The 21,990-nt window shown below is 56.1% G+C and overlaps 1 protein-coding gene across 1 annotated transcript; it reads right to left on the bottom strand.

Annotated features, from left to right (window-relative positions):
• Window positions 1–9,921: 9,921 nt before the first annotated feature.
• B3GNT7 (UDP-GlcNAc:betaGal beta-1,3-N-acetylglucosaminyltransferase 7) lies at window positions 9,922–14,230 on the bottom strand. Its single transcript, XM_060151240.1, has 2 exons — window positions 14,152–14,230; window positions 9,922–12,363 (listed from the first exon to the last, which is right to left on the bottom strand). The coding sequence occupies exons 1-2, from the start codon at window positions 14,160–14,162 to the stop codon at window positions 11,169–11,171; spliced, it is 1,206 nt and encodes a 401-aa protein (XP_060007223.1). The 5' UTR covers window positions 14,163–14,230; the 3' UTR covers window positions 9,922–11,168.
• Window positions 14,231–21,990: the final 7,760 nt, after the last annotated feature.

Below are 21,990 nucleotides of genomic sequence, written 5' to 3' on the forward strand. Positions count from 1 at the left end.
AATAAGTTCCAGGTGGATCAAAGGTATTGATGTGAAAAGTGAAATAGTAAAGAACTAGAAGAGGGACTTCCCTGGTGGTCCAGTGGTTAAGACTCTGCGCTTCCACGGCAGGGGGCACAGGTTGGATCCCTGGTCAGGGAACTATCCTGCATACCGCGTGGCCAAAAAATAAAATGAAATAAAGTACTATGGGAAAAGTTGTTTTATAACTTCAAAGTTGGAAAGGACTTTCTGAGAATGGCATAGAACCCAGAAGCCATAAAAGAAAAGATGGGTAATTTACATAAAAATAAAATATTGCATTGCAGAAAAATTATGAACAAAATTGAAAGATAAATATTTGCACGGCATATTGGATAAATGGCTTTAATGAAGCCCTTCTACAAATCAATAAGAGAAAGACAAATACACAATAGGAAGATGGACAAAATTTGAGAACAAACCATTCTCAGAAAAGGAAACACAAATGAGTCATAAACTCAGGAAACAGCTGTTAACCTCGCTCAGAGTAAGAGAAATGCAAGTTAAAACAACACTCTGTACCTTTCCTACCTATTAGATTGGCAAAGATCACCAAGTTTGCTAACATTCTGTCAGCAGGTGTGCGGGGACAGGGCTCACTTGTGCTGTAGGGAATGTAGTTTGGTAAATCTCTGGGGAGAGAGCTAGTTGGTAGCCACTATCTGTTATGGGTCGAGTTGTGCATCCCCTGCCCCAGTTCATATGTTGAAATCATAACTCCTAGTACTTTAGAACGTGAATGTATTTGAAGATGGGGTCTTTACGGAAGTAATAAAATTAAAATGAGGTCATTAGGGTGGGCTCTACTCCACTATGACTGGTGTCCTTATAAGAAGAGGAATTTGGACACACCTGTGAAGCCTTAGAAGAAACCAGCCCTGCTGACACCGTGATCTCAGACTATGGGCCTCCAGACTGTGAGGAAATAAATTTCTGTTGTTCAAGTCACTCAGTCTGTGGTACTTCACTTTTTTTTTTTAAGTTAATTAATTAATTAATGTGGCTGCGTCGGGTCTTAGCTGCGGCACTTGGGATCTTCCCTGCAGCATGCAGGATCTTTTGTTGTGGCACGCAGGCTCTCTAGCTGAGGCACGCAGGGTCTAGAGTGCATGGGCTCAGTTGCCCTGTGGAATGTGGGATCTTAGTTCCCTGACCAGGGATCGAACCTGCGTCCCCTGCACTGGAAGGTGGATTCTTTACCACTGGACCACCAGGGAAGTCCCATGTGGTACTTTGTTATGGCAACACTAGCTGAATAATACACTATCAAAATTTAAATTGACCTGGAAATTTCACTTGCAGGAATTTATGCTACAGTTAGAGTGGCCCATGGGTTCATGAGCACAAACAAGGATATGCAAGCTGTACTGTTTGTATCAGTCAAGGTTTAATCAGGAAAACAGAAGCCACTCCAGGTATTTCAAGTAGAGAGAGATTAATACAGGGAAATGGAGACTTGCAGAAGCATTGGAGGGGTTGGGGGAGGAAAGGACAGGAAGCCGCTGGAAGTGAGGGGATGGCAGGGAACGTGTCACCAATGATCCCAGGTGCCAGTAGGACCAAAGCAGGGGTTCCCCAGGAGGACACCTGGAGCTGCTGGAAGCTTTCACTAAGGGTCTCAGCTGCCCACAGCACTGAAGTGGGGGTCTTGCAAGGGGGACCCCAGAAGCTAAGGAAAGACACCAGCGATGATTTTTGCTGCTTACCCATAGCTGCTTCTCAAGCGGAATGGCTTCTACTTCCTTCAGCCTTCTGAATCTGGTGAGGGTGCCCCTCATGGGCAGAATTCAGCCTAGAACATACTGGAAAGGGAGTCTGGAAATTCAGAGGAGATATACAAGGGGATAGAGATGATGTTATGTTACGATGATCCCACATGCCATGGAGCAACTAAACCCGTGCACCACAGCTGCCGAGCCTGTGCTCTAGAGCCCGCGAGCCACAGCTACTTAGCCCAGGCGCTGCAACTACTGAAGCCCGCGTGCCTAGAGCCCGTGCTCCGCAACAAGAGAAGCCACCGCAATGAGAAGCCCATGCCCTGCAACGAAGAGTAGCCCCTGCTCTCCATAACTAGAGAAAGCCTGCGCGCAGCAAGGAAGACCCAAAGTAGCCAAAAAAAAAAAAAAAATTAACTACTGTTCATCTATTATTGTGGTAAAATGTACCATTTCAACCTTTTTAAAGTGTACACTTTACCGGCATTAAGTACAAAGACAATGTTGTGCAACCATCATCACTATCCACCTCCAGGACTGTTTCATCACCCCCAACACACAAATTCTGCACCCATTAAACACAAACTCTTCCCTCCCCACATCCCCTGGTAACCTCTATTCTGCTGTCTCTATGAGTTTGACTAGTCTAGGGACCTCATATAAGTGGACTCATACAATATTTGTCTTTTCTGTGTCTGATTTATTTCACCCAGCATAATGTCTTCAAGTTTCGTCCATGTTGTAGCATGTACTATTCTGTAGCAAGTTCATTCCTTTTTTTGTTTTTTGTTTTTGGCCATGCCGTGCGGCATGTGGGATCTTAGTTCCCCAACCAGGGATAAAACCCATGCCCCCTGCAATGGAAGCATGGAGTCTTAACCACTGGACCACCAGGGAAGTCCTGCAAGTTCATTCCTTTTTATGGCTGAATATTATTCCATTGGCCATATACCACATTTTGTTTATCCATTCATCTTGATGGACATCTGGGCTATCACCACCTTTTGGCTATTGTGAATAATGCTGCTATGAACACTGATGAACAAATATCTGTCTGAGTCTCTGCTTTGAATTCTTTTCGGTGTATTCCTAGAAGTAAATTTGTTGGATCAAATGGTTTCTGAGGAACAGCGAAATGGTCTCCATACCCACAAGTGGGATTGCTGGACATATGGTAGTTCTATTTTTAATTTTTGAGGAACCTCCATACTGCTCTTCACGGTGGCTGCATCAGTTTACATTCCATACATTCCATACCAGCAGTGCACAAGTGCTGCCTCTTCTCTACCTCCTCGCCAACACTTGCTATTTGTTGTTTTTTTGGTAACAGCCATTCTGACAGGTGAGAGGTGATATCTCATGGTGGTCTTGATTCGTCAATTTTTTTTCTTAAGGAACAACCTTTGGATTTATTTAATCAATTCTACTGCTTTCAAATTCATTAAATTCAACTTTCTTTTTTTTTTTTTTTTTTTGCGGTACGCGGGCCTCTCACTGTTGTGGCCTCTCCCGTTGCGGAGCACAGGCTCCGGACGCACAGGCTCAGCGGCCATGACTCACGGGCCCAGCCGCTCCGCAGCATGTGGGATCTTCCCGGTCCGGGGCACGAACCCGTGTCCCCTGCATCGGCAGGCGGACTGTCAACCACTGCGCCACCAGGGAAGCCCAACTTTCATTTTTATTGTGTCTCTATTGTTTCTTTTTTCTGGCTTTGCTTTAGTCTGTTTATTTATTTTTCATTAAAAAAATATTTTTTGGCCACACCATGTGGCTTGTGGGATGTTCCCCACCAGGGATTGAACCCGGGCCACAGCAGTGAGAGCTCCGAATTCTAACCAACAGGCCACCAGGGAACTCCAGCTTTAGTCTGTTTTAAAGTTCTTTCCCTGAAATTTTGAGTTGAAATATTAGTTCAATTATTTGTATTATTTTTTTCGTAGATAATGAACGCATTTAAAGTTATTAAATTTCACAATGTTCAACTGCTTTAGGGCCAAGGCCTAACACCTTTGAAGTCATAATGACATAAATTGGTGTTATCTTCACAAACATAATTATGTGGTAGCCCTGATTTCAAAACAATCTGCCTTTATAGTTTTCATTTTCTCTTTGGCACACAGTTATTTAAGAAAGAGGCTAGGATTGTTGTCATTGTTCTTGTCATTTGGTTTACTTTTGTGGGTAATTTCTGTGGTAAAATTTTCTTGTGCAGAAAGGACGTACGTGCTGAGCATGGTACAGAGTTTGATATGAATCTTTGATTCAGTCCCACTTCCTTGCTGGCTGCCAACCAAGGCCTGCTCTCAGCTTCTAGAAGCTGCCTTCACACTTTGTCACTTGGCCACCTCCATCTCCAAGTCAGCTATTGTATGTGGAATCCTTTTCCTGCTTTGAATCTCTCCAATTTCTCCTGCTGGCAAGAGAAAGCTCTCTGCTTCTAAGGGCTCATGGGATTAGATCGGGCTCACCCAGATAATCTCCCTATTTTAAGGTCAACTGTGACATACAGTGCACTGTAGTTATAAGAGTGAAACCTCATCAAATATGAAGGTTCCTGGGAGCAGGTAGGACATCACTGGGGGATGCTGAGTGTACTGTGATTCACAATGGCTCATAAGTCTCCATTATAAAAGACACATTTTTATCAGTAACTCTCTATTTTTCTAAGTGCCAAAGAACACAGGTTCAAATTACATAAAACAAATCTAGTAAGAAATGTTTGACTAGGTCTGGATGTGCTGGGCTGCCTGATTTGAGTCTGACCTTTCAACCAGCAGCTGGTTTCAGCTAACTGCAGGTGGCAGTGGTGGATGGTCAGCTGTTTCCAGACCTGCCTCAAAGTTTTCCAGACCATTTGCATGGGTTCAGTATGGTGGTCAACATGCAGCTTTTGCAACCCGAGTGCAGATCTGGCAAGTGGGGAGGCTGCCCTGTGCCTTTATCCTGGATGAGCAGCTGCATCAGACCAACCCTGAAGGTGGCTGCCCTTGGCCTTTCACTCATGTGAGCCAGCAAATTGCTTTTAAAGTTTCAACCAGCGTGAGACTTCCCTGGTGGTCCGGTGGCTAAGCCTCTACACTCACAATGCAGGGGGCCTGGGTTCGATCCCTGGTCAGGGAACTAGATCCCATATGCGTGCCGCAACTGAAAAGATCCCACATGCCACAAGGAAGATCCCACACGCAGCAATGAGGTTGCGTGCCACAACCAAGACCCGACGCAGCCAAATAAATAAATTAAAAAAAAAAAAATGAAGTTTCAACCAGCTTGAGCTGAATTTTATGTCCTTTGCAAGGCTGGCTATACGTCAGCTTTTATAGCATGCGGATTATTGTATTGTCTAGGAGAGCTTAGGTAGTAAACAATTACAAGGACAGCAAACTGTTGCCAGGTATCTAAGGCCTTCCTTCTGACCTCAGGAGGCCTCTGAGGGTGGGTGGGCCAAGGCGATTTCTGTCAAGAGGCTGCACTCATGCTTGGTGGGTAAAACAAGAATCATTCCTCGAGGTGGCCCTGAGGGGGCCATCTCCCTCCCTCCAAGTCCACCGTGTCTGTCCGAATATTGACCTACGTGTATCTCCTAAACTTTACCCCTCAACTAAGTGATAAACGCTCAGGGTAGAAAGCCTTCTTTATACAGATAAGCTAAAAGAAAAGGATAAACCCCCTGGAATCCCACTACAAGGAAACAATTCCTATTGTACAGTCTGGCGTGGAGATTTCTGGCATTTTTGAGGCACGCATGGCCTTAGGTACCGCGGATAACTTGGGCTACAAGTATTCCAAGTTACAGATTTCACGGAACAGCTAATCGTCCCTCCCCTCATTGTCACGATGTCCAACGTGGTCGGCTGGGGGCGCTCCCCGCCCTCTCCTGGCATCGCTCTGGCCCCGCGGACGCCTCCAGCCCTCCGGCCCCGCCCCGCGCCCTGGATCTTCGCAGGGCCCCGCCCACGGCCCGCTGCTGCGGAGCCGGCGCAGAGGGGTCTGCCTGCAGCCGTGCACCCCTCGCCCCTCTACGGCCCCGTCACGGGCCAGCAGGTAGGTCTCACCGGAGGATGCCGCGCTCCTCACCTCCTAACCAGGTCCCCGGGATCTGGTGGATTCCGCCACCACTCACCCCTGCCTCCCCCACCTCCGACGGCAAAGCGCGATTGTCCCCACTAAAGCCTAGGTGGTTCAGCGATGGCCTCTGGGTCGCGGGTTGGGCTGACCGCCCTCCGACGCCCGCACCCTTTGTCCAGCCTGGGGCGGGAGCAGGAATTCCGGGCATTCCTGTTAGATTCGGCACCGGAGAAAAGCAAAGCGCGAGGAGATTCCTGAGCGGTCACCTGCGGCTCTGCAGGGTCAGGTAATCCCCGCCGGGGCGCCCGCCGGAGTCACCTGGCCAACTGTTTAAAACACCTAGACTAGCGCCCGCCCCCGAGCTTCGGATGTAACCGGCCTCGGTTGGGCCCTGGACGCAAGCGTTTTTCCAAAGCTCCCGGGGGCGGGGAGGGCGGGGGGAGGTTGCTTTTCAGATGAGCAGCGGGGCTGAGCCCCTCCGGAAAGGATTGAGCTCCAGGCTCACCTGGAAGGTGTAAAACTTATTCCGAGATGCAAGTTTTGTATCAGAAATATACGCAAAAATTGCATTCTACTCCATAATGTGTCTGTATTCGTTTTAATATAGAAGCAAATGTAAAAGATACTTTTCAGAAAAAGAAACTCCTAACTCCTACAGGTATAAAAATGAACGCGAGGTAAAGATTTATTTTATTCATAAGAGGACAAGTGGATGCTATCACTGGTTCACAGGAGACTTGTCAAAAAGTACAAATTTATATGGAGAGAAGGAATTGAATTGCAAACGGAGGCAAAACTGGTTTTTCCATAGCGGGGAGCGAAGTTGATGGAAGCTCTCGCTTCCTGCGATTTTTTTATTATTATATTTACAATGTATTTCTTAAAATTTTTTATTTAAAAAGATCTAAAATTGAAGTATAGTTGATTTACAAAGTTGTGTTAGTTTCAGGTGTCCAGCAAAGTGATTTAGTTTTTTGTGTGTGTCTATATATAGATATATTCTTTTTCAGATTCTTTTCCATTATAGGTTATTACAAGAAATTGAATATACTTCCCTGTGCTGTCCTTGTTGTTTATCTGTTTTATATATAGTAGTGTGTGTATGTTAATCCCAAACTCCCAATTTATCCCTCCCCCACTTCCTGTGAGTTTAAAAAAAGGTGCAGAATAGCTCCAAGATCATGAACTGGGCTAGAAGCAGACAGCTTGGGGGCTGTGCTTTAAACAGTGCATAGTGTTTCGCTGAAATAGAAAAGTTTTTCTTCACAATATTTGAAAAAACTACCTGGAAAAAAGACTTCTTACAGTGCTAATACTGCTGGGCTCCCCGAAACCCAAAATACCCAATTTCCAATCACTCATGGGACATCACATTTTTCTACTTTTGGGGCTTTTGGGCAAAACCCCACAAATACACATGGAAGTTAGTGGGTGAGGGGTTAGGTGCAGAGACCCGAGTTCAAGTAGTGCCTTGTCACATGATACCTGTGGGACCCTACTCTTGGGAGCCTCCATTGCTTCACTTGACCGTCGTATATAACAGGGTTCCAGAAGCTTCCCTCCCTGCTTCTTAGCTTAGGTGGACAGAGTAAGTCACCTCAGAACAGGCTTTCTTTGTTAAGGGGAGGTTTCTTTGAGTGGTCTCTTTAGTTATGTAAATGTGGCAAAGAGAGCACCCACTGCCCGGACCTTCTGTGGCCTGACAAAGCTCCCTCTTCCCAAGGCCCCTAGGAATGCAGGGCTGGTGGCTGGGGAGGAGGGGAAGTGTCTTGCATTTGAAGCTCAGGGCCCTTGGGGAGGAAAAGGTTTGAGACCCACCTCCCCCCACCCCTACCTGTTCCCCAGGATCTGATTGAGGAGTGACTAAAATTTACTGTCAGGGAAGGCTTGGAAAGTCGCTTCCCAGGGACAAAGAGAACCTGAGTGCGTTTGTGGGGCTCCCCAGGAGACTGTGTAGCCGACTGGGAGTCTCGGGACCCAGCACCCCTAGCTTGCTTCTTCCCCTTTGGGGAAGGATGACAGCGCTAGCGAGGGTGATTAAGAGAATCACTCTGTGTCTGAAGCGTGCGCCCCGCTACAGCCTCTGCCAGGAAGATAACGCCTGAGAGTGCACAGGACTAGGGTGCGGGGGACCGTGTTCCACCGTGTCACCGTGTCACCGTGTCGGGGGAGAGGCAGCAGCTGAAGAAGGCGGCTCAGACTTTCCAGGGAACACACTTTGGACTAAGGATGTCCTTGAGGGTCCAGACGATTTAGGAGTGGGTGGGCTCCAAAAGGGAGAGGTAGCATTCTGTAGGGAGGAAAGAGAATTTTCCCTCTACCCTTCTAGGTTGTGGGTGGAGACTCCTCCCTATAATAAAAGACACATTAACAGGAGAAAAACAAACAGAAGTTAAATAACATGCATACCTCTTATATGCACGGAGGATACCCAGGAAAACTCTCCGAAATGGCCCAAGCCACCACCTTCAATACCATTTTCGGCTAAAGACTGAAGAAAGATATTGTGGGGTGCAACACCAGGACACCCCGCCCAGCTCCTCCCATCTCCAGCACTGCCCACCCGATGCCCCACTTTTCTGCACTTCTGGGCTGCTGCACGTGTTCCCAGCCTGGACTGTCCTTCCTTCCCTTTCCACCACAGGCGAGCGCCCACTCCTCCTTCAAGATGCAGGTGCTCCCCGCCCTGTGCTGGGGGTCCTGTTACACCAGCCCCTTCAGGTGGGCTCCCCGCACTTCCTCCCTTCCTTCTGCGGTGCTAACGCGGGCGCCCCACCCCTTTCCCAGCCCTCTCTGCCAGCCCAGCCTGGGCCCCTGAGGTTTGAAATGGGGTCAGGAACAAGGGTCCCCATGGGGCAGAGCCTGAGGAAGTTCCCATGCTGGGAACTTGCTGCTCCCACTGAGATCTCCCTGTGCGTGCGGCTCAGCTGGAGAAAGAGCGAGCCCAGAAGAAGGGGTGTGCCGCCAGGGGCCCCCGCCCCGCTCCTCGCTCCTCGTACCTCTCTCTCAGGATCAAGTCTGAACACCCTCCTGCAACCCAGAAGGCCTGAGGTCCCCAGCAGCCTTCCCCTCTCACAGCCCTGTTCCAGCACCTGCAGCCTCACCCACCGCAGCCCCCCGCACTGCAGAGGGGCTCCTATCTGCTTCGGCATGCACCCACCTGTCTCCCCTCCACCTGCCCAGCATCCTTCAGGTGGCAGCTGAACACAAAGGCTGCCTCTGGACCCCCACCTGGGCCTTGGGTCCAGTGGCCCTTCCACCTCCGTTTCCTGGATGTCCCTCCATGGCTCTCGGCTTCGCTGGACTGAGCCCTGGGTAGGCAGAGACCCCAGAGCCCCTCCCTGCTTTCTGCAGCCCCTGGCTTCAGAAGGTGAGGGATGGACAAACAGGGCTAGCGACCTGTACAGTCACAAGGCTCCGCCTCAGAAGGGCCCTGTGCCCAGTTTAACTCTCTGCTGTGCCGTCGTGAAATTCTTAACATTCTAAGACAGTGCATTACGTTAGGATCTAGCCATTCCTCTCACTCACCTGGAGGAGAGTCCTAGCGTGGGCATTAATAAGTAAGTGACCCTCTCAGGGCATGTGACCCACTGGGCGCAGGCAGGGAGCTGCTGTCTTGCCCACTACAGCCCCAGTGCCCCTTCTCCTGCTGGTGGCTGCCCTCGCCAGCCTGGAAGTACGCAGTTTAGGCCGAGCTTCCCTGCACAGTGCGGTCCCGCTCACACCAGACCCCACACAGGCACTGTTTCAGTGCCGCTTGTCAACCTTACCAAGGCTCCAGGCTGGCTGAAGGAACGTCAGGAAGCCCACCAGGCCCTGCACGCCCCCGACCCAACCCCACTCTCTCCGGCGCCGGCCTCGGGGCGGCTCTGGCCTGGCGCTCGCTGGGAACACTCTGCGGGTGGCAGGTCTCTCTTGCACCCCGCTCCCCACCCAGGGGGCGTCTTTCCTGACTCTGCTTTCATCCTGGCACTCAGCTCCCTCTCAGGTCCTTCAAAGGGTCCTTGTGTACCCACCAGCCAAGAACAAGGAACGAGCTGTGTCTTCAGAAATCTCCAGCAACCTTGGCCCCAGACAGGCCCTCCGACGGAGATGGCGACAGGAACTTTCACACCAGAAAGAAAATCAGTCCCCTTTTATTGAGAAAATAGAGTCGACCCCTCAATCTTTTCCCAGGTGATTCGATCCTGATACGAGGTGGCATCCTTCTGCAGCCAGCCCCAGGGACCCCTGAACCTGAGTGGGGCGGCTCACGAGGGCCACGCCGTCCCTTCACAGGGGCGAATGCTGGTCTGCTTAGGCCCTGCAGAAGTAGGCGTGCAGGTCGGGCAGGGTTCTGGAGCGGGGCTGGGACGGGCACGGGGGTGCCGGGGCAGGGTTGTGGCTGTGGGTGGAAGAGTGGCCGAGGCAGGTCGTGTCTTGCTGAAATGAGGGAAGTGGAGGGAAGAACACCACCTTCTCCCGAGGCCTGGCACCTTCTCCCTCCAAATTCTTCATAAATAAAACTTCACATTAGTAAAGGAATGTCCACTTCCAGGGTCGAACCGGCTGGTTTCCGGCTGGGGAGCCAGGCCTCACGGGGCTGCAGGAGGGCCCTCGGCTTGGGCTGGGTGGGCAGCACCGTGACTGCCGGGGCCGGAGCTCTGCTCTTTGGCCCTGCGTCAGGGGGTGAGGTGGGGCTGCAGCCCATCCAGAGGTTCTGAGAATCGCTGAGGTAGTCAGAGTGGCCGGTCATGCTTCCAGACAGACGGGAGCCGTAGGGAGCATCACAGGACGCAGCTAGGAGTGAAGCCAACTGGGAGTAGACTGGGCAGCCAGACCCCAGGTAGGTCAGGGGGCGGGGGTGTGCTGAGGGCCTTCTGCGGCTCAGTCTCCAGGAGACCCAGGGGCGTGAGAGGGCCTGTGTGCTTGCACAGGGCTCAGCTTCTCCTGAAGGGCTGCCTGGGCCCGTGGGGAGACTGAGGCATTTCACAGGAGAAGGAGAATCCTCTCCGTGAAGGTGAGAGGGCAGCCGCAGACCCATCCAGGGGCAGGTCCAGCCCAGGTACCTGAGCACAGGGTTCCTCCAGAGGCCACCAGGGCCTCCCACCGGGTCAGAGGGAGCCAGGCCACAGACCCAGGTTAGGAGGGCTGCCCCGGGCCAGTGGCCTCGCTCCCCAGAGGACTGTCTCCAGTCCGGGCAGTTCCAAACGTTCCCGGGCCTCAGCTCTGGCTACCTGCACCCCACCACACCTGGGGACACGTAAGGCCCACCCCTCCGCCTCCCTGCGGAGACCAAAGGCTGTGCCCTGGCCTCGCACTTGCAGCCTCATGCCTTCCGGGGCTCGAGGGCACACGCCCTAGCCTACCCTGGCGGCCCGCCCGGTGTCAGAGCACCTGGAGCTTGCGGGAGCAAGTGAGGTTGCCGTGCACCAGACCCCACATGGCAAGCAGCTCGGTGGGCAGCAGCTTGTGCACGACGAGCATGGAGCGGAAGAAGCAGGGCTCCTTGTTCATGCGGCTGTTGCGGTTCCGCGAGATGCCAAACGTCTTGAAGCCCTCGTGGGCCGTGGGCCGCACACCCAGCACCTCCAGGCACATGCCCAGGAAGACGTCGTCGATGGGGTAAAGCTCCAGGGTGTCGCAAGCGTGGTGCAGGCGCCGGGCCAGGCCCCCGGCCATAAGGAAGCCCCCTCCGCCTGCGTACGGCGGGTAGCTGGCCTGGCTGTACAGGGCCCCGGGGATGTAGTATTTGTTATCCTTCCTGCGGATGGGCCGAGCGTGCTGAAGGACGTCACCCACAAACAGGTCTTCCTGGGGCCGCCGGTCAGCCAGAAATTCCAGCAGGTTGGTGGGGTTGACGAAGACGTCATCGTCGCCCTTGAAGATGAAGCGTACGTCGGGGCAGTAGATGTCAAGCCACTTGAGGAAGTGGATCTCCTTGAGGGTCAGGTTGAAGAAGCTGTCAAGAAAGTCCCACTGCAGGATGTCCCCATAGATGCGGTCCTCGTAGGCCAGCAGCTGCTGGTAGTGGGCCCTCTCCTCCTGCTTGGAGGCTGTACCCAGCAGGAAGAGGGTGTGCACGGCGCCGCGGCCCCGGCCCGCCGACTCCTGCTCGCGGCCCCAGGTCTGGCGGATGGCCTCGCGGCGGTCGTGCTGTGTGATGACGGACTTGACAACCACCAGGAGATAGACGTCGCCGCTGCACTTCTCTGGATGGTTCAGCAGCATGGGGAAGTATCGGCAGTGGCGATAGAACAGAAACTGCTGGAAGTGTGGCTCCAGGCCCTGGAACCAGGGCTGGTGGGTCAAGTTTACATTGGCTGAGCAGTTAGTGGTGGTCACATCCCAGGCCTGGGGCCCCCGTGAAACCATGGGTGTGAGGGTGACCGCATCCTTCAGGTTCTTCCAGAAGCTGTCAGGGTTCACCAGGTGTCCGCTTGGTTTCTGGGCCTTCTGTAACCCGAGGGTGGGTAGCAGGGGCTCCTGCAGAAACTGGCTGGGGGTCAGACTGCGCTGGAATACTGTTACAGCCACAAGCAGGGCCAGCGACAGGCACACACTCTTGTAGATGGTTCTCTTCCTTGGGGGGGGGGCGGGTAGTGAGGTGGGGAGAGGATGGTACAGAGGAGAGAAGAAAGGATGAGTCAGTCCCCTTGTACAGAGGTGCAGTCCCAGATGGGCAAGTGGACCCTGGACACAGACTCAAGTCCCTGGGCCCCTGAGCGGTCAGAGGAGGGTCCTGCTTCCTCTCTCATCCTGACCTCCCTCCTCCGGGACCAGGGGAGCCACACAGCACAGAGCTTAAGTACAAACACTGTGGAGCCAGGCTGCTAGGATTCAGATTTTGGTCCTGCTAATTACAAGCTGAATGGAGAGGTCCAGTGGGTCTCCCTTAACCTCTCTGAGCCATGATTTCTTCTTTTCCGAAATGAGGATAGCATGCAATTGGAGCGCTAGCTGCAGTGCCGGGCACACAGTGGGTATGGAGTCGGGGGAATGCTGTGATTCCCCGAGGATGACCTCTGCCCTGCTCCCCACCTCTCCCCCAGGCACCCCCTTTGCTTTGTGCAAGCCTGGTGAACCATCAGAGAGTACACCTGCTCAAAAAGTGTGGGGGACATTGGGGAGCCGGCTCTAACTTGGGACCTGAAGAAGCCTGTCCCTCCCCCGTCCCCCGGTCGACAGAGGCCTGAAAGTGGGGCGAGCATCTCCCAGCATGCCCACTGCCCCCATACGCCCACTAGGAGAGGTGAAGTCCCCCAGCTCGCAGCTGTATCCCCACTCTCCAGGGTCCCTCATAACAAGTTAGCCTCACCACACCCCTTTCGGAAGCAGAAATCCCTGGACCCTGAGCCCTTGGACCCCAGGACCCTCTCTCCTCAGCGCACACTCTGGGGGTGGCCAGGCCACCTGCCATGTACTCTCCTGTGGAGACATAGGAGCTGGGGACTCCGGTGGCGTGGGGGGGGGGGCAGGCCAGAAAAGTGTAGCCTCACAGGGCCAGCCCAGCAGGGAGATGGCCCTGAGTGCCAAGAGGGGAGATATGGGAGAGACAGACTGTAAAGTGGTGAGACAGGAACCAGGTAGAGCAGCCTGGAGTGGCCTCAGGACCGGCTGATTAGGCGGCAGGCACCCGGGGCGAGTGAAGGCTGAGCCCCATGGACGGCAATTTTCCATGGGGTCCCAAGATTTCCTGGAGGAAGACTGGATCCTCTCAGGTGCTGGGACAGGGATGTGACCCAAGACCGGATCCTCCCAGGGGGTGGGAGCGGAGTGCTCCGGGCTGGCTTTCCCGCCCTGGGGGTTTCGGCAAAGCCGTCCACACCCCAGGTCGGGAGGCCGGACTGGAGGAAGTACAGAGGGGGTCATCCTCCTCCACTCCAGGCTGGTTCCACTTGCACCACCCCACTTCATTTGTGGGGAAAAAACCCCCAACGGGAGGAGAGGAGAAGGGGATAGGTGGGCAGGCGGGAGGCACGAGCTCCCCGGGAGGAAGGAGAGCCACTCGGGGGTTGAGGGTAGAGGACGGGGGTCGCCCAGGACGCAGGAGGCCCTCGGAATGGAGGACGGGACCCAGCTGCCGGCGAGACCTTGCGTCGCTAACTCCCCGGGTGCGGGAGTGGATGTGCGTGCCTCGGTGCCCGGGCGTAAGGGAGCAGAGGCGCCGCCGGGGAGGGCTGAGCGCACGGGCCCCGCGGTCCCCGGTCGCCGACCGGCCGGTGCAGGCGTCGCGCACAGCCGGGCATCTCCGGCCACCGCTCTGCCAGCCCATCTGTGCCCGGGAAAGTGAGGCCAGCCCGGGACACCCAGCGGGGCATGCCTCCCCGCGCCCCCAGCCCGGGTCCCCCGGCCCGACGGCCCCACTCACCACAGAGACATGGCGGCCCGGTCCAGGGCGGCGGCGGAGCCGGGCGCGCGGATCGCAGCTCTGGGCACCGCGGCTCGGGGACGGCGGGCGGGGACCTGGACCGGGATGGGCACCGGGACGGGGGCGGGCGGGGGCGGGCATGGGCGGAGGCCGGGACGCGCCCCCGCCGAGGCTTTCCTCTTCCCCGCGGCCGGAGGAGGGGCCGGGAGGGTAGGCGTTGGCCCAGGTACCTTAACCCCTTCGGCGTCCCCGGCCCTCCATCCCCGCGGCCGCGCGCCGAGCCCTCAGCCCCGCGCAGGGCGGCAATTACCCATTTCCCGGGGGTGGCGCCCGAGCCCCGGGAGCGCCCGGAGCCGCCCAGGATCACTCGGCCCGAGCGTGAGTGGCTGAGTCAGGACTTCGGAGCCCACGAGGGTCACTCACGCCCCCAGGGACGCGGTTTCCCCCGCGGGGCTTCCCTGGGGTCGCCGGCCCCTCTGGACTCTTGCGGACCGGGACCCCACCCACCTCCAACCTCCCCAGGCGCGCGGGGCCCAGCCATTTCCCTCCGGCCCCGTCCGGACTTTTTCTGGGTGGGGGAGGCAGAGGCAGACAGGGCTTCCTTTCCCCCCTCTGTTTCCCTCTGCCCTCTCCCCTAACACCCCCCGCCCCCCACCCCCGCACCTAGCTACCTAAGGCTGGGTCTACCGAGGAGAGGGACTGGGGCTGGGAGAGCAGAAGCCCGCGCAGAGGTCAGGGGGAGGCCGGGCTGCCTGAGTGGGGACCCCGGCCCAGGCCGCAGCTCAGCCCTGAAACCTTCTCTGTGTCCCCGGACAATAACCCTCTCCATCTCTGGGGTCCTTCTTGCCTCTGGAAGCCCCTCCTCACCACCAAGGAAAGGCCTCTCTGCCGGCCCAAACTTCCTTTTCATCCATCAACAAGTATTTCACTCGAAACCTTTTTTGTCCCTAAGCCTTTATTAATCTGTTTGTGTACGACACACCCAGGGACTCCTGGGGAGTGGGCTGCACAAAGACAGAGAACTCACAGGGGCGTTCTTGGCCCGGGTGGGTTTGGGGTGGTGGGCGTTCCATCCAGGTGACTTCCAGAATCCTCTAACAGGTAATGTCTGTCCTAGCCTTGTTCCATGGTGAGGTCCCATCACTGAGCTTACAGTAGGGCCTCAGAAAGGCCCACAGTAGGGCTTCCCTGGTGGCGCAGTGGTTGAGAGTCCACCTGCCGATGCAGGGGACACAGGTTCGTGCCCCGGTCCAGGAGGATCCCACATGCCGCGGAGTGGCTGGGCCCGTGAGCCATGGCCGCTGAGCCTGCATGTCTGGAGCCTGTGCTCTGCAACGGGAGAGGCCACAGCAGTGAGAGGCCTGCGTACCGCAAAAAAAAAAAAAAAAAAAAAAAAGGCCCACAGTAGTGAAACAGAAGCATTTCACAGTCCAGTAAATAACAGCTAACATTCATCAGCAGTGCAATATGCAAAGCACGGTCTAGGCCCCTGCGTGAAACGACTAAGTCCTACAGGCTGCTATTATTACCACTTTACAAAGGAGGAAATGGAGGTGCTGCCTCCAGTGGGTCAGGTCTCATAGTAGGCAAACCCAGGAAGCCTGCCTGGCTCCGGAGGCAGGCCCTTTTGCCCTTCACTCAGGGAAAGCAGTGACAGGGAGCAACTTCCTGCCAAGGGGCACCCAGGGAGGCCAGGAGGCCTTCAGGTACAGTCAGAGGCAGGTAGTAGGAAGCCTAAGGACCCCAGCTGGACCCCAGGCCCCTGAGACTCCGGTGAGGAGCCCTTTCTTTAAGGCTCGAGGGCCCATTGGAGGGGTAGGAGAAAGCCAGCACTCAATAGCATTTTTCCTGGATGTTGCAAGCCTCAGGGAGGGACTGTGAAGGGCCTTTCAGGCAGAATTCCAGAGGAGAACCCTGGGACCAGCGCCTTAGTAACAGCCCCTCCCAAGTACCAGAGCAGGAAGAAGGTCTGGTCTGCAGCGCAAAGCCCCCCTTGGCCTGTCAGCCTGCTCTTGAGGGCCACCCACAGTCCCACTGACCACCCATCCTGCAGGGCACCAGGTAGTTCACTGCCCAGGCTTCTGTGTTCTCTTGCTTTGCCCTGCAAGCATGGCCTTGAGGGAGGGCTAGTGCTGGCCTGGCTGAGGAGAGTCCGCCCTGCCTCAGCACTGACCTCTCACCTGGAAGCTGCGGGGTCTTTTTAGGAGCCTAATGAGGGGTGGACACAGTGATCTCTGGGAAGGGGATTTGAGCCCAGGGTTAGGGACTGGAGCGGCAGTGTCGGGTCCGTGGGTCTGCACTTCCTGCATGTCACCGGGGGCAGGTGGCTTATCGCCCTGAGACCTGTTTCCTGGCAGCACGGAATTACAGAGATGACGCATGTGAAGCTTGATCAGTGCCTCCTGCGACGTGGCGAGCCAATCCATAGGCCCCAGAACCCAGGAGGGTTCAAAGGTGACAATGGGAAGACCGCCGCCAAAGGCAGCAGAGTGTTTGCCAGTGGAATCTGGTCCATTGAGAGGAACAATTTGTCATCATGGATTCATTTGATCTGTGCCTCGGTCAGACTCAGCCTGGGAAATGGATGACAGTTAAATACTCAGTGCTCGACTCTGGGGTGGGAGCCAGGCCAGCCCCCGGTCAGCTTGCACCGTCAGTCTGACAGGCTCCCCTGGGGCTGCTTGGGCCTGTCCCTCTCAGGAGTGCCAGAGCTCACCCAGTCTGGCCCACTCCACCTGTCCCAGCCCCTGCCCTTCGGGCAGGGTCCCAGCAGCAGATTCCTGCTGACGCCTCAAGCCTTGACGGGGGTGGTCGAGTGAGGCCCCTGAGGAGGCAGAGGTCAGTCTGCAGATGGAATCTGTCACCTGCCCCACAGCGGTGGCTGAAGACAGAGGGAAGCTGCAGAAACTGATCCGGGAGGTGGAGGGGGCCCTGGAGGGAGGGTGGGGGAAAGGAAGCAACCGGTTAGGCGGGGCTGGCGTGGGTCCCAAGCATGGTGGAAGTGGGTCAGCTGTCCCTGTCACATGGTCATCCTCTGCTCCCCTCAGGTTGACGCTCTGCCCTGAAAGAGGGAGCTCAGTGAGCCCTGCCTGGGAGATCGCCAAGAGCCCCCTCCCCCTCCCCCTTCCCCCTCCCCCTCCCCACTTTCTTTCACATCAGCCCCACCAACCCTCCAGAACTGGTTGGGATCCTGACCCTGCTGGTTTCCCCTGGGATGAAAGCCCGGGGCCCAGAGCCTGCTGAGCCCTCAGATGTGGAGGGCCCTCTGCAGAACCAGAGGATGCACTGGGCCAGCCTCTGGCCAAGGTGTGAGGAGCTCTGGGCACTTGGGAGAGAGGGGATGGAGCTCAGAGCTGGGCAAAGGCTGCAGGGTGGAGAGTGGCCCTGGCTGTGGTCCCTTAGGTGCAGCATGTGTGAGCGTGTGAATTCACATCCTCCCCAAGTAGGAGTCTACGCTCCAGGGGCAGCCATGGCCAGTGCTCCGAGGGTGGCCATCTACACTTGCACCATGGGGTCTGTTCATTCACACTGGAGTGTCAGAAGCCATCGCTCTTTGGTGAAGATGTGTGCCTGGCAAGAAACTGCACAGGCCCCTCTGTTCGAGCCTGAATGAGCCCCATAACCCAGCAGAGCAGTGCCCTGGGCCCAGAACTTTCTGTAATTGGTCTTGGGTGCCCCCCCACCTACAGTGATCAGACTGGAGGGTTAGCCAGTCCTTGGTCAGCATGAGCATGTCCTTGAATTTGCCCTGGGATGGAAAGTGGTTCTCCCTCGGGCTCCTGGGCAGGGGTAGGAGGTCTGCTTTTGTGCTTCTCCGCAATAGGTGCTTTAAGTGGGGCAGCATTGATTGCACTGTCACACACCACCTGTCCAGGAGGTGTGGGGTGAGGCCCACTGTCCTCACCTACCTCTGGTCCTCAGAGGCCACCATATCCCCAGCAGAAACCTGACCCACCCTGCAGGGCATGCTGGGAGGGGCTTCCTGGTCAAGGGGGGCAGTGCACACACTGGCACTGGAGGAGCCCCCCGCAGGCAAACTCTGTCCCCCCTGCAGTCTTCCAGGGGAACGTGTTTCCTGTGGGTTGGCCCTCCCTTTAAAGAGTGGGAGGAGCAGGAGGCGGTCCAAAAGGAGTGAGCAGAGAGGTGGGGGGATGGGGAAGAAACGGGGGCTCGGGGAGGGGGCAGGGAGGAGGGACAGGGTTTTGAAGCATGGGTGGTCTGGCTTGGAGTCTGAGAGGTCACTTCACCCAAAGGAAGACTGGGCCAAAGAGAAGCCCAGATCACAGGGGCTTGAGAGAAGATGGGAGGAAGGTAAAAGGGGCTCCTTGCAGGGTCCCCATATGAGCAACACAACGGGCAACCCCATTGCTTCCAGGGAAGCCCGAGATGCCCTTCTAGGGCCAAATCCTGATGGAGCCAAGACTGACTCAACAACTAAGAAGGTGATATTGCTATAACCGGTGAAGCTGCTTTCAAATCATGATTCCAGGGCCTGCCTGCAGAGAATCTGATGGAACCTGGGAAATTGTATTTTCCCACTTTCCTAGATGATTCTGATGCACAGGAAGGTTTGGGAGCCACTGGTGTTGAGCCCTCCAATTCCAGCTCTTTTGGTCAGCCGTGGGCAAGGGCCAGCACAGGGACAGTTCCTCCTGGGAGCCTGGGGACAGGAAAGACCTAATGGGAGGCAGGTGTGGAGGAAATCAGGCCAAGATGGAAGAGCTGAGGAGTTCGCTTTTCCCATCGAAGCAGGAGGCAGTTGAGGAAGCGGCCGCGGAGTCAGTGGCTTGAGAAGACGGGGGGAGGGTGGCCACAGCCCTTGTATGGGATCTGAGAAAGCCAGGGAGGGACAGAGGCGTGGTAAGCGCCAGGCAAGGGTGGTCCCGTGCGCCCTGGAGACTCAGACCTGCGACTGAGGCAAGGATTGTCCGGGGCCCCTCTGGCTGCAAGTGACAGACACCCAAATCCAAGTAGCTCAAGCTTGTTTGATGGGCCAGTGATTGTGTCTGGGGGGTTCGGGTGCCACGATGGGCCGGGCCTGGGTCACGTGTCCGCTGCTGTAGTCGGAACAGCTGTGAGGGGGCAGAGCCCTTAAGGAAGCTGCTATTCTCAAGAAGGCAAGGGAAGAGCTGCCCAGGCCAGTCCTCCCGCTGACGCCCCCTTGGACTCTCAAACTGCCCTGAGAAACAAGCCCTAAGCCTGAGGGCCCCAGAAGGAAGAAGAAGGGTGGTGTCTGTGTGGGAAGTGTCTGTAAATGTTTTCCTGACAAGTCCTTCTCTCCAGGCTGGCCATTGGGGGGATGGGCACAGCCCCCTTGCGGGGCTGGCCTCCCCTTTCCTGTGCCTGGGCCCCCACTGGCTGGCCTGGGGGCAGCCGAAGCCACCCTGGCCTTTGTAGGGGTGGGAGCCAGTCACATGTGGGTGGAGCTGGTCAGACGAGAGAGAAGCCACAATTGAAACAGGCCCAGGAGCAGGGTCAGGGCGGCCTGTGAAGAAGTTGGGCGGGAACGAGAGGCACACTCCCCGGATGCTGCCCTGGACACAGACCAGCTGGGCTGAGCCCCAGGCTGCTGTGGGCAGGGCGTGGTGGGCACTCACAGCAGACACACACAGAGCCACGGAGGCAAGCAAGCGACCGACCCAGACACACACACACACACCCCCAGGGACAGGCATGAACACACGGACGTATTTAGAGACACACAGCACTCAGACACAGACACATTCACACACAGAAGCATGCATGTTTGGCATGACAGTCATAGTCATACACACTCATACACACAAGAGATACATGCACACCTGGTAAGAAATACACGCAGACACACTTATACACCTACAGAGACACACATTTCCACAGAGAGAGGCACATACGCACACCTAGACTCACCCATAGACACACCCAGATACTCATCACACATGCACACACACCTTCACACACACACACAAGTCCAGGTGGGAGGGGCTTCCCCCAACCAGCTCATCTGCTACCAGCGAAACCCTGCTTGGCAGGCCTTTGAGAATGGGCTTGGCACCAGGCAGCTCCCTACTGCATCCTTGGGTGGCCTCTTCTGATCTCCTGCAGGTCCTCAAGCCTATGCCCACCCATACCTCCAGAAACCTCCAGCTACTGACCACAGGCCCTTTGCACCACCCGAGTCTACCTCCCATCCCTACTCCAGCTGCCCTGGCCTTCCTCTCTCCTTCACCAAGACTCCAGCTTCCTTCTGCTCAAATGCGTTCCCCCCTGCTGCATCGAGTGAACTTCTGCTCATCTTTCAAAACCCACCTCAAATGTCCCCTTCCTTGGAGTAGGTGCTCCCTCTCTTGACTGGCATCATGTCTGTCTGTCTGTCCCCCCCCACCTGTCCCACCACAACCAAGAGCAGGGGCAGGCCTTTCTGTTCTCCTGGCGGCACAGGGTGGGGGAGGCACCGATGCCGTTGGCTGAATAACAGAGGGCGTGAATTACCAGCATTGGCTGCCTCGAGGAGACCCTGGCACAGACGAGGCCAGTCTTGCCACAGCCGTATTCAGAGGCTGACGGGGTGTGCCCACCCCAGGGAGCCTTGGGAGGTCCAGACAGATCTGCAGGGCTCCCGCCCCACCCCCAGCACGCACGTTCAAATTCACACTGACACGCATTCACACGAGGGTGGGCATTGTGCCCTCTCATCCTGGACAGCTGGGTGCCCCCTCCCCCCAGGCCATCAATGACTCACATCCCCGCCCGCCAGGCGGCCGGCTTGGGCACACACAGCCTCCTTTCAGCCCCTCGGCCTCAAACACACTAGCTTAGTCTTCCTTCCCCGGCGCCTCCCCCTCGGCTCTGAGCCGGCCTGCCCTCCCCGGCCTGGCAGCTCAGCCCCACCGGGAGGCCTCCCTCCTCTCCGAAGCACAGGGCTCCCTGTCTCTCGTCACCCGGCCCCTGTCCAAGCCCTGAATGGCTGCCTTTTCATGGCCCAGAGCCTGGCCAGGTGCATTCTGGGCAGCCCTGCTCCTACCGCAGCCCGCCGGGTAGCTGTTGGCCTGGTGCTGCTACCGCCGAGGGGCCAGAGCCAGAGGGACCACTGAGGCTGGCCGAGACTCAGGGCCCCAAAAGTCCCTCCTAGGCTCTGGTCAAAGGCCTCTCCACATTGACAAAGACTCTTCTTCACACACATACCCTCCCACCTGCTTCCCTAGCAGCCCTGGAGAGCTTGGCCAGAAATGGGGTTTCATTATTCCCATTTTACCGAAGGAACAACCGAGGCCCAGAGAAAAGTCAGCCTGCTGGTGAATGGCAGAGCTGGGACCGGGTCTCGGTAAAGACGGGTTAATACCACGATGGGCCTTGCGGAACTGCAGTGAGCACGGTAAAGGGCTGAGCCAGGATCCTTGGAGAAGGGGTCCAAGAGTGGGCTTCATGTGACAATGGTCACAAAATCTGTTCTGGGCTTTGTACCCAGCACCCCTCCCTTCTTTTGGTAACAGACCTCCTCCCTCTGGTCTCAGGGTGGACTCTCAACCAGGCTGGGCCAGTCAGTCTCTTATGCCCCCTCCTGCCCTGACAGCATGCTTGGTCCAAGGGGGTGGGCCTGTGACCTAAACTGGGCCAGTCAGGGCTCTGCCCTGGGGAGTGGAACCTGGGGAGGGACAACCCTTTCCTCTCTGGTCACCAGGCTTTTGAGAGTGTGGCTCTGAACATATGGGGGAAGTGTTGTGCTCGTGCACCCCGTGCCCCACTCACAAACAACAACAAACAACACGCACAGCAAACAGAGAAACAGGGCCGGAATCCTGGATCTAGAGGCCCTGTGGTTGGCAAAGTATTGCCCCTCCCACAAAGCTGTCCCTGCCC

This window comes from Lagenorhynchus albirostris, chromosome 6 (genome assembly GCF_949774975.1).
Source record: "Lagenorhynchus albirostris chromosome 6, mLagAlb1.1, whole genome shotgun sequence".
Classification (NCBI taxonomy): domain Eukaryota; kingdom Metazoa; phylum Chordata; class Mammalia; order Artiodactyla; family Delphinidae; genus Lagenorhynchus; species Lagenorhynchus albirostris.